Source organism: Poromitra crassiceps (genome assembly GCF_964638095.1).
Source record: "Poromitra crassiceps genome assembly, chromosome: 2".
Lineage (NCBI taxonomy): Eukaryota > Metazoa > Chordata > Actinopteri > Beryciformes > Melamphaidae > Poromitra > Poromitra crassiceps.
In genome coordinates, this window is record NC_139624.1 from 14,670,179 (window position 1) to 14,681,847 (window position 11,669).

The 11,669-nt window shown below is 46.7% G+C and overlaps 1 protein-coding gene across 1 annotated transcript in view; it reads left to right on the plus strand.

Annotated features, from left to right (window-relative positions):
* dnah5l (dynein, axonemal, heavy chain 5 like) overlaps nucleotides 1–11,669 on the plus strand; it is a gene marked incomplete at both ends in the record, with an annotated part of 185,082 nt that overhangs the window by 169,656 nt on the left and 3,757 nt on the right. Inside the window, 8 exons of the mRNA XM_083661022.1 lie at nucleotides 1,250–1,399; nucleotides 1,939–2,103; nucleotides 2,430–2,647; nucleotides 3,460–3,515; nucleotides 5,349–5,470; nucleotides 5,957–6,107; nucleotides 7,886–8,085; nucleotides 11,217–11,405. Of these exons, the coding sequence (XP_083517148.1) occupies nucleotides 1,250–1,399; nucleotides 1,939–2,103; nucleotides 2,430–2,647; nucleotides 3,460–3,515; nucleotides 5,349–5,470; nucleotides 5,957–6,107; nucleotides 7,886–8,085; nucleotides 11,217–11,405 (1,251 nt within the window). The remainder of the gene's footprint in view (nucleotides 1–1,249; nucleotides 1,400–1,938; nucleotides 2,104–2,429; nucleotides 2,648–3,459; nucleotides 3,516–5,348; nucleotides 5,471–5,956; nucleotides 6,108–7,885; nucleotides 8,086–11,216; nucleotides 11,406–11,669) is intronic.

Genomic DNA, 11,669 nt, shown 5'->3' on the forward strand with positions numbered 1-11,669 from the left:
AGGTACAACCACAACACATAGATCTTCCACCAATTAGAACCACAACACATACATAGATCTCCAGCACGTACAACCACAACACATAGATCTTCCACCAATTAGAACCACAACACATAGATCTCCAGCAGGTACAACCACAACACAAAGATCCTCTACCAGTTAAGGCTGATAAGGCCTGTTCGAAACGTTCCCTATTACAGAAATAACACTACTAATGTGTTCGGCATTTCTTAATAGTGTCCGAATTCTCAGCTGTTAATTTGATTCACTATATAGTCCACTATAAAATGCCCACAATGCACTGTAATTTATAGTGAACAGCGAATGTACCCTACATTTTCTCAATGCAATGCGGTTGTGTTTACCAAGAGTGAGGTAGTGTCTGAAACTCCATTCCGAAACCATTCCGAACACGGTAATAGATCCTCCACCAGTTAGAACCACAACACATAGCTCCTCCACCAGTTAGAACCACAACACATAGATCCTCCACCAGTTAGAACCACAATACATAGATCCTCTACCAGTTAGAAGCACAACACATAGCTCCTCCACTAGTTAGAACCACAACAGATAGCTCCTCCACCAGTTAGAACCACAACACATAGCTCCTCCACCAGTTAGAACCACAACACATAGCTCCTCCACCAGTTAGAATCACAACACATAGATCATCCACCAGTTAGAACCACAACACATAGCTCCTCCACCAGTTAGAACCACAACACATAGCTCCTCCACCAGTTAGAACCACAACACATAGCTCCTCCACCAGTTAGAACCACAACACATAGCTCCTCCACCAGTTAGAACCACAACACATAGCTCCTCCACCAGTTAGAACCACAACACATAGCTCCTCCACCAGTTAGAATCACAACACATAGATCATCCACCAGTTAGAACCATAACACATAGATCCTCCACCAGTTAGAACCACAACACATAGATCCTCCACCAGTTAGAACCACAACACATAGATCCTCCACCAGTTAGAACCATAACACATAGAGCAGGTCGTCCACTAATCAGAAGGTTGGTGGTTCGATCCCCGGCTCCTCCGGCATGTCGAAGCATGTCGAAGCTTGGGCAAGACACTGAACCCACTCACAACACTGTGAATGGGTGAATGTAGGCACATTGTAAAGCACTTTGGATAGAAGCGCTGTATAAATGCAGTCCATTTACCTGTGTGTGTGTGTGTGTGTGTGTGTGTGTGTGTGTGTGTGTGTGTGTGTGTGTGTGTCAGGTGAGTCATAATGAGCGGGCCTGGAGGATGTGGTTCGACCAACCGGCGCCGGAGGACGCCGCGCTGCCTGATGGGTACCAGGAACACCTTGACACCTTCAGGAAGCTCCTGCTGATCCGCAGCTGGTGCCCCGACCGCACCATCGCCCAGGTAACGCATCATCGCCCAGGTAACACACCATCACCCAGGTAACAGCACCATCATCCGAGAAACTCACCGTCACCCAGGTAACACACCATCACCCAGGTAACGCACCATTGCCCAGGTAATTCACGCCCAGGTAACATACTATCGCCGTATGTAATAACGCCATCGCCCAGGTAACGGACCATCGGCCAGGTAACGCACCATCGCCCAGGTAACGCATCATTGCCCAGGTAACGCACCATCGCCCAGGTAACGCACCATCGCCCAGGTAACGCAGCATCACCCAGGTAACGCACCATCGGCCAGGTAACGCACCATCGCCCAGGTAACGCACCATCGCCCAGGTAACGCACCATCGCCCAGGTAACGCACCATCGCCCAGGTAACACGTGTGTGTGTGTTTGTGTGCGTGTGCGTGCATGCGTTTGTGTGTGTTCGTGCATATGTGCGTGTGCGTGCGTGTGTGTGTGCGTGTGCGTGCGTGTGCGTTCGTGCGTGTGTGCGTGTGTGTGCGTGTGCGTGCGTGTGTGTGTGTGTTCTAGGCGAGGCGGTACATCTTGTCGTCTCTGGGGCAGCAGTATGGGGAGGGCTTGGTTCTGGACCTAGAGGCCATGCTGGCAGAGAGCGAGCGCAGCACGCCCCTGGTCTGCCTGCTGTCCATGGGCTCAGACCCCACAGAGAACATCGAGAGGCTGGCCAAGAGCAAGGTGGGCAGACAGCACCAGTAGAGAAGGATAGTTGGATAGACAAGTGGGTGGAGGGATAAAGAATATAACTATCTGCAGTGTTGGGCAAGTTACTCAGGAAGTGTAATTAGTTACTTATTGCTGATTACTCCTTTAAAAAGTAATACAATTACTTTATGTATTACTTAGTTACATTACTTGTTAAAGTGAGGTACAACCTGTATAGATATATAAATTAGATACAGTAGATAGATAGATAGATAGATAGATAGATAGATAGATAGATAGATAGATAGATAGATAGATAGAAAGTAAGTAAGTAAGTAAATGGATGTGTGTGCCTGCAGGGGGCGCCGTGTCGGCCCATCTCCATGGGGCAGGGCCAGGAGCTTCACGCTCGCAGGCTATTGGCTCACAGCATGACAGACGGTGGCTGGCTCCTCCTCCAGAACTGCCACCTGGGCCTGGACTTCCTGGACGAGCTGCTAGAGACCGTCACTGCGGCGGCGGCTGAGAGCGCGCACGAGCGTTTCCGGGTGTGGCTGACCACCGACGTGCACCCCCGGTGAGAGCCTGCTGTCACTGTACTCTTATTTCACTTCAATGAAGAAGTTACATTTTGATTTTTTTTTTTTTCATATTCAATTTCCATATACAGTATATGGATAAATAGCCAATTGTGCGTTAATGTGCTATCAATTAGCACATGAAGTAGGAAGTAGGAAATTATATCAGAAAAATGCATTTCCTACTGATAATTCAGTCAGGAGTTCTGAGATTTGTTTTTACTCAACACTAAGTCAACTCATGAATACTATAAATATAGAACTGCATTTCCCATGAGCACCACCGCTTTGTCTTGTAAAGATCTTGGCTAGCGTGTGCATTTGTTTTGGAGAAAGACCCTACTTATTTTGAATATTTTTTATATATATTTTTTCTTTAAAGTTCCTTATAGTAACTTTACTTTGATCTAATTAGCTGCAGTGTGGCCATATTGTTTATGGCCTGTGTTTCTGGGTTTATTTTCTAACAAACTAGCATGTAAAAGCAATGCTGTCTACTAGCCCACTTGGAAGTCCTGGATTTCGGACTTTCACACCAGAACATGAACACACACTAACTCCAGGAAATGCATGACAGCTGGACTCGCTCCTGATTGGCTCCCTCACTAAAGAATGACTGAAATCTGTCCAATCAGGGTCCAGTTTGCAGCATTTGAACTGGAAAAGCCTCCACAGCCTCTAATCAGAATTTTTATATATTTTCCCTGTGTGTGTGTGTGTGTGTGTGTGTGTGTGTGTGTGTGTGTGTGTGTGTGTGTGTGTGTGTGTGTGTGTGTGTGTGTGTGTGTGTGTGTGTGTGTGTGTGGTGTAGGTTCCCCATCGCCTTCCTCCAGTCGTCCATCAAGTTCACCAATGAGCCTCCTCTGGGTAAACCTCTCCTTCATTCTGTCCATCTATCTATTTATCTATCTGTCCGTCCGTCCATCCATCCATCCATCTATCTATCTATCTATCTATCTATCTATCTATCTATCTATCTATCTATCTATCTATCTATCTATCTATATTTTTAGTGTGATTGGGTGTAAAAATACCCCCTTCAATTGCAACCAACAGCTTTGCAGTTTGAAAGTCTTACCGTTGAAGCCACTCTCCTCACACGCCAAGGAGACAAGTCATGGGAGAGCAGAGCAATGGCTGCAGAGATGTCGTCCAAATCATCAGTCATACCATTTGCTTATACAAACCAAAACGAGTTTCTTTACAAAACAAGTGGGACGAAAGAACCTTGCATTGGTCAGGGGCCGGATTCACCAATGTGTTCTTAAGATGTATCTTAAAGCCCCAATCAGTAAGATTTTTGAAATTTTTTACTGTAATATAAGATCTTTTTAGTCTTAGGACATGGTAGATTGACTTGTAATAGGGAGACTCTCGGCTTTATTTATCCCACACCGCCCTCCATTGGCCAGCACTGGGACTAAGCAGTTTGCTGTCAGCGTCCCGTGTCAATAAAATAGAAAAAAGAAAAGGATGTGCGCATGCGCTGTACAGCGTAAGCGCTGTCTGCATGAAAGCAAGGAAGTAACTCGATTCGGATTTGCTACGAAAATGATGTTTCACGGAACTATGGATTATTATTTCATCACGTGGTGAGTACCCGATGTCACAACATGTACATAGAGCTTTCTGGCGCTGTGTTTTGTTGACTTTGAACGGCGATATCGTTATCGATACTAATGCACGGAGAGGGCGCAGTTGGAAAACTTACTGAATGGGGCTTTAAGAAATTACATAAGAGGAAAATTCCAGGTCTCAGTCTTGGTCTCGGTCTCTGTAATTGACTCTAGCTCAGCGTCGGATTGGTCAAAGGTTTTCAATTTTGGCACACACGGTAAACTGTGTTAAGCCGGTCTCCAAGCAGGTTTATCGCATTTCGGCCAGAACTGGTGCTATAACATGTAGCCCCATTTGACTAGAGACTTGAAACTTCAGATAAGGTCCGTCTGGGTAGATTTTCCACCATCTTGGAAATTTTGAAAAACATTTGAAAACCTCCCCCTGAACTGTAAGTCCAAATGACACATAGATGGCATAGATGTTCCATGGACATGCCTGAACAAAAATATATATACCGTAAATTCCGGACTATAAGCCGCACCGGTGTATAAGCCGCACCTGCAAAGTTGACAATTTTTTTCTTATATAAGCCGCACCGGACTATAAGCCGCGGGTGTTTTAATGGTATTTTTTTTTTTTTTTTTTTTTTTTTTATTGTGTTTTAATGTTTAATTACCATATGTAAGGGTTCATGCACAGAGGGGATTGTTTGAGGAAGCTCCCATTTATTAACATTTCAACAAAACAACATAACACAACACCACCTGTGTTGTTATTTACAGTGCACACAGTGTCATACAGTGTCATACAGTGTCATACAGTGTCATACATTGTGGTGAAAAGAGGGCAAGAGAGGAAATTAAAACAGAAGTGGATTTATAGTTAGAAAGAGTGCTAAAAAAGAGTGATTTTTTTTTTTTTTTTTTTTTTTGAAAAAATTCATAGATAAGCCGCACCGTTATATAAGCCGCAGGGGCCAAAAAACGGGAAAAAAGGTGCGGCTTATAGTCCGTAATTTACGGTACTTTTAAATAATGATTGGGTAAAAAATGAATGAGTGAATAGTTGTCCAGGCTTTCTTTCTGCAAGTTCCATCCAGCTTTCATATTCCCTCCCATCTGCTCCCCCTTCCTCTCTCAGGTATGAAGGCGGGTCTGAAGAGGACCTACAGTGGAGTGTCTCAGGACCAGCTGGAGATCACCAACCTGCCTCAGTGGAAACCTCTGCTGTACGCTGTGGCCTTCCTGCACTCCACTGTGCAGGTATCTGTCTGCTCATCACTCCATCACTTCATCTGTCCATCACATTAGCCGTGTTCCGAATGTTGATTTATTGATGTATTTATTTTGCACATAGTAAAAACAAACAGACCGACAGAGAACAAGGGAGAGGAACAAACAGCAACAAAGAAATAAAAGCAAGCTAAAGCCTTTGGCACCTTGAACTTCCTAAGCCGCTGAAGAAAGTACATCGTCTGTTGTGCTTTTTTGGTGAGAGGGGAACTGTGGGGAATACCACCATCCTCCTCCCATGTGCTCCGTTCTGCCGGTGAAACTCCTCTCTGTCAGGTGAAAAGAAGGGGCTGGTGACTGCACATGTATCGGAGGAAGCATGGGGGGGGGGATCCGAAAAGAAAAAGAATTGGAACATCTCCATGCAAATGACACTTTAATAATCACTTTCTATCTCTCTTTCCTCGTCCCCTCCCTCTCTTGACCCCACCCCTCTCTTGACTCCGCCCCGGTCAGGAGCGTCGTAAGTTCGGTCCTCTGGGCTGGAACATCCCGTATGAGTTCAACCAGGCAGACTTCACCTCCAGCATGCAGTTTGTCCAGAACCACCTGGACGACCTGGACCCCAAGAGAGGAGTGAACTGGAGCTGCCTGCGCTACATGCTGGGTCAGTCCCTCTGCATTACCTAGGAACCATTTACAATCTTGGGATTATTTAACGGACACTACACTTCATGCTAGTAGTCTGACTGCCTGGAAGCAGGCTGCTGGTATAAGCTCTGCCATTGGTTCCGACCATGTCAGTTGGCAGTGGAATAAAATCCCTTTAAAATCGATCAGCTGGTGTCTGCTATTACCTGAACCTGGAGGAGGGTGTGACTTAGGCACTGTATAGGCTCTTTTCACAGCAAACTTTTGAGGTGGTAAAAGCAGGAAGTGAAGCAGGTGTACCCAATAACATTAACTCATTCACCGCCAAAGACGTCTTTGACGTGTTATCAGAAATAGCCATCCACGCCAAAGACGTGTTTGACGTGTTTTTGTTTTTATTAGTACAGCGCGTAGTTCAAACACTTCCCCAGCCTGTGACATGTTATCAGGCCACAAAGACAAGCCGACAACACGCGATCAAACACATACCGCAGCTGTTGTTTTGAAATGAGCCGAGGAAAAACAGTAAACAGAGAAACGCGCTTCCTTGTGAAGTTGTGCAGAGAGGAGAAACGCCATTGAAACGCCCCTCGGCGCGCTGCACGAGCTAATCGGCTTGCTGCAGGGCAGCGGACATCGATCGTTCGCGGTAGTCAAACCCGTGACCAACATGATCGATCCTGGTCCCTCGACCCCGTTCCTGTGTCCCAGCCCGAAAGAGACGAGACGGAGTCACAACTGTGTGAGTTGGAGGAGAACAGCAGCCTCGCCACAGAAATGGCTTTCACACAGAGCGAAGCAGCACGGCCACTTTCCTGGTGAGGAAGACTGGACTGACTCCAATGCGACAGGACCCAGATGATCTTGCGGTAAGGAGTGTGTGTGTGTGTGTGTGTGTGTGTGTGTGTGTGTGTGTGTGTGTGTGTGTGTGTGTGTGTGTGTGTGTGTGTGTGTGTGTGTGTGAGAGAGACTACACTGATCTCTGCATTCTATTCTATGATCACACTCACTCACACTGAGTAAACTGTATTGTTGAATGTAAAAAAAGCACATCATATATATATATATATATATATATATTTTTTTTTTTCATTTGTGTCATAACGAATAATATTTACATGTCTGATGTCAATACAGTTCAAAATAAAAGAATTGAGAGCGAGTTCTGCCTGAGATTGTGTGATTTAGAAAAATGCCATTTTCTGCAATTTATCTTCTCAGAGAGACCTTTTTGGTGAAAACAGGGTGTATATAAATGGCTATAAGTAGAGTACAGAACATGCTAAAAGCTCACTTTTTTTTCCCTGGTGAACCCAGAGACGTACATCTTCATTTTGAGGTATTGCAAATCACTTTGGTGCTAATAGATAATTTACTGTGGGTCTTGAAAGATGACCAACAATTATGAAAATCTTTGGCCTGTGCTAAATATTGGCAGTCCTAAACTGGCCATGAATGAGTTAACGAGTGCCCTGGCACTGGAACACCTAAATGGAATGGAACTATATTTATGGTATTGGTTACACCCTGCTTGGCTTCCTGCTTTTACCACTTCAAAATGGTTGCTGTGAAATGGGTCCATGATGATTTGGTGGATCAGGTGGTGCCGTGGTCTTAAAGGTTTGCACTTGTCCTTAATTGATTGTTAATGGTAAGAACTAAACGAGTGAATGGGTTCCTCTGTGCTGCTTGCAGGTGAGTGAATGGGTTCCTCTGTGCTGCTTGCAGGTGAGTGAATGGGTTCCTCTGTGCTGCTTGCAGGTGAGTGAATAGGTTCCTCTGTGCTGCTTGCAGGTGAGGTGCAGTACGGCGGCCGGGTGACAGACGACCTGGACAAGCATCTCCTGAACACCTTCACTCAGGTGTGGTTCAGCGAGAACACATTCAGCGACAAGTTCTGCTTCTATAAAGGCTACAGCATCCCAGGCCGTGCCCAGACGCTCCAAGACTACCTGACCCATATCGAGGCTCTGCCACTGGTCGACTCCCCTGAGGTCAGAACACAACAACATACTGTATACCTACTGCCGCCTGCCTGACTGTTAACATGATGTGTGTGTGTCATGAACAATGACCTGGACTGGCAAAAACCAACAAGAAGACACAGAGTCAGATAATAGAGACAGTTCAAGGGTTTTTACTGTGAGTCAATGGCAAGGTGAGTTAAGCTGTGTTCACACCGAGATATTTATTTTTTTTCTCCGTCGCTCGATTCAACCCTTTGGAATCGCTCTGTCGCTGTGTTTAAATCGCTCGTCAACAGGCACAATAATTGACGGACATCTGGGGGCTATAACGTTACGCAATGTCGTGATGTTTGTCCACTACGAGCCACCGTAGTTGTTTATAAGCCTATCAGCGTGCTCCTAACGCGAGCTCCATACCGGTAGTACGGACTTCACTTCATGTCAGCTGTCAGCCTGTCAATCAGCTGTCAATGCGGTTTGTTGCCACACAATAAACCAGCGGTTTGTTCCAAGCCAGTGTGATCCTTGACTCACTCTCACACGGCAGCCAATCGGCGTTGAACAGCGAGCGACTGATGGCAGCGGAATTTCGCTCGAGTTGGGATATTTCATCTCGGGCGACGAGCGAATTTTCGCCCTGTCGCTCTGTCTCTGTCGCTCGGACACCCAGCGATTTTTCTCCTGGGCGAATATCCGCTCAATCGCTCGTTTGCATTGACTTTGTATGTAAACTCGATGCCAGCGAAAATCTTGAATAGGTCGGTGTGAACGCACCTTTACAGGTGGCCCTGAGGCCAGCGCTGGGTAGCTGCATTCAGACTGCATCAGGGGGTGCCCTTGGGCACCGTCCTGTCCAGGAAAGTAGTCATTACAGACGCGAGTGTGGTGATGGAGCGACATCCACGAGAACCAGGCTCTGAAGGGCCGCTGGGACCCAAGTCTCCAGTGCTCTCATATCAACCTTCTGGAGCTCAAGGTAGTCTTTCTTTATCTGAAACACTTCCTTCCATATACCTCGGGGGACACTAGGTACTTGTGAGGTCAGACAACACAACGACAGTGTCGTATATAAACCTGCCAGGGTGTCTTATGCTCACTACAGCTGCACATGTTGGCTCGCGAACTGATCCTCTGAAGCAGTGCGCATCTCCTCTCCTTGAGGGCGATGCACGTCTCGGGGATCCTGAACACAGGCTAAATCTCCCACCTAGGGTGATTGTCACTATTCCGAATCAAAGAGCTCCTTCCACCAGAACCTTGTATGGTTACAGGTGGAAGCTGTTGGAGAATTGGTGCCTGAAAGGGTCACATTCCTTATCGATGTCCTGCAGAAGCCATTGTGGCTTTTTTACAGGACTTACTTGATGAGTGCAAAGCCTTTAACACATGAAAGGTCTACCTGGCAGCTTGCCATGTGGGTTTTGGAGATCAAATCGTCGGGCAGGATAAACTGGTACACGACCAGACCTTCCTGTCTCCAGGACCCTGGTGCCTCCGTGGGATTTGGCTGCGGTTTTGGAGGAGCTCAAAGGCCCCTCTTTCCTTTTCCCCCTAACCCCTTTCCAGCCACTCCATGAGGCAAGCTGGAAACACCTGTCTTCAAAGACAGTGTTGTTGCTGCCTCGAGCTTCAGTCATTTACACATGCTCTTGGTGCTCACACCCCTCGTGAGCTCAGTTGGCTCCGGGGGATGGAAAGGTGACTCTGATCCCTAACCCAGCCTTTGTGCCTAAGGTTATGGAGGTCATGTTCCCCTATTAATCTGGTAGCCTTCGCTGCTTCTTTCAGAGGAGAAACACGCTCAGAGTTGATGCCCAGTCCGTGCCTTGCACACTTATATGGACAAGACGAGGAGGCTTAGGAAGAGTGAACAGCTGTTCATCTCCTGGGCTAATCCTTGTTTGGGCGAAGCCCATCTCCAAGCAACCCCTTTCATATTGGCTTATATGAGTCAGGGCGCACAGCCACCTCAGGGGCTTTGTGCTCATCCTGGGCCTATTCAGGACATTTGTGTTGCGGTGAGTTGGACTTCACCTCTCACTTTTGTTTGGTTCTATAGACTGGACTTCTCAACCCGGAGCGGTTCTGGGGTCACAGTAAGGTCCCTATGACATCTCCTCTGCGTTGGAGGGATAAGCTTGTCTGACACTATGGGAGCTTTCATATCCCAGAAAGTGAGTCACCTCACAAATATTATGTTATAGAACTTAAGGTTATGGATATAACCACGGGTCTATGAATAATTAGTCTCTTAAAACGACGAGTTGGCTTCTGCAATTTTCAAATGCTTCCGCCATACCCTCTGTAATACGTGGGGGAGAAGCATGCACCAACCGGAATGGGAAGCAGAAAGGCGGGTCTTCCGCTCATTAGTCCAATCAGAATCCAATATGCCGCATTCGCGGAACTCGGGGCTTCTGCACAATCGTTCCAAGTGGTAAACAAAACATAGCCGAATGCTAGCTTGATTGTTGCTGAGCAGAAATGGAAATTAGACAAGATATTTTCTAGCAGGGTCTTCTTTCACCGGTTTCGTCGGCGTAGCTTCCATGGTAATTCTGTATATCTAAAGCACTGCTAGCATTAGCAACCTGCATCGGTTTAAGTTTCCGGGGGGAACATATTTCTCGTGGGCACACGTGTCGTGATTGGTCGGATTCCGTCGAACTTCCTTCCAGTCTGAAGGTTTTTTTCCCAACTTCCTTGTGCATGTTCTGGGGGTGTAACGTACAGACTGTGTATAGCTGCATTCGCCGGATGTAGATGAGACAGTCTGTTTTAAGAGACTAATGAATAATAGGAGTGAGGTGACTCACTCACTCTGCGTAAGCATCCCTGCGTGCCCTAAACAGAACCCTTATATCACTAAGCCAATCTTTGATTGGATCGGAGAAGTCGAATCCCTTTGCCCCGTAAGGGGGCGGTGCCCCTATAGGGAGGGAGAGGCCATCATGATAAGCATTCTTCTCGTCCGCCTGGCAAGAAGGCTTGTCTGGTGAGATTCACTTCAAACTATGGAGCAGCACGACTCCTTTTTTATATGGTCAGAATCTGCTTTGGCGGCATTTGAACGCGGAACAGTGAGCGAGGTGGCGGTCGACATTGGGACTCTGTTCCTTCATCAACAACCCTTTGTCTTCCTGTTACCTGTTCCCCAGGTGTTTGGGCTCCACCCCAATGCTGACATCACCTACCAGACCAACCTGGCCAATGAGACGCTCCGCACCATCATCAACATCCAGCCTAAAGACAGCGGGGGCGGGGCCGGGGAGACCAGGGAGGCTGCTGTGCAGAGACTGGCCAATGAGATGCTGGAGAAGCTGCCGCCTGACTATGTGCCGCACGAGGTAACCAATCAGATCCCTCTACTGACAGCTGAGGCAGAGCAGGTGGTAACCCATCAGATCCTCTGCTGCAGAGATGGGAAGTAACTAAGTACAAATACTTCATTACTGTACTTGAGTAGGATCTTCAGGTATCTGTACTTGACGGAGTATTTATTTTCTGACAACTATTTACTATTACTGCCTACATTTTAACACAAATATCTGTACTTTCTACTCTTTTTACATTTTCAAAACTAGTTACTTTAGTTTTAATGCACGACAGAC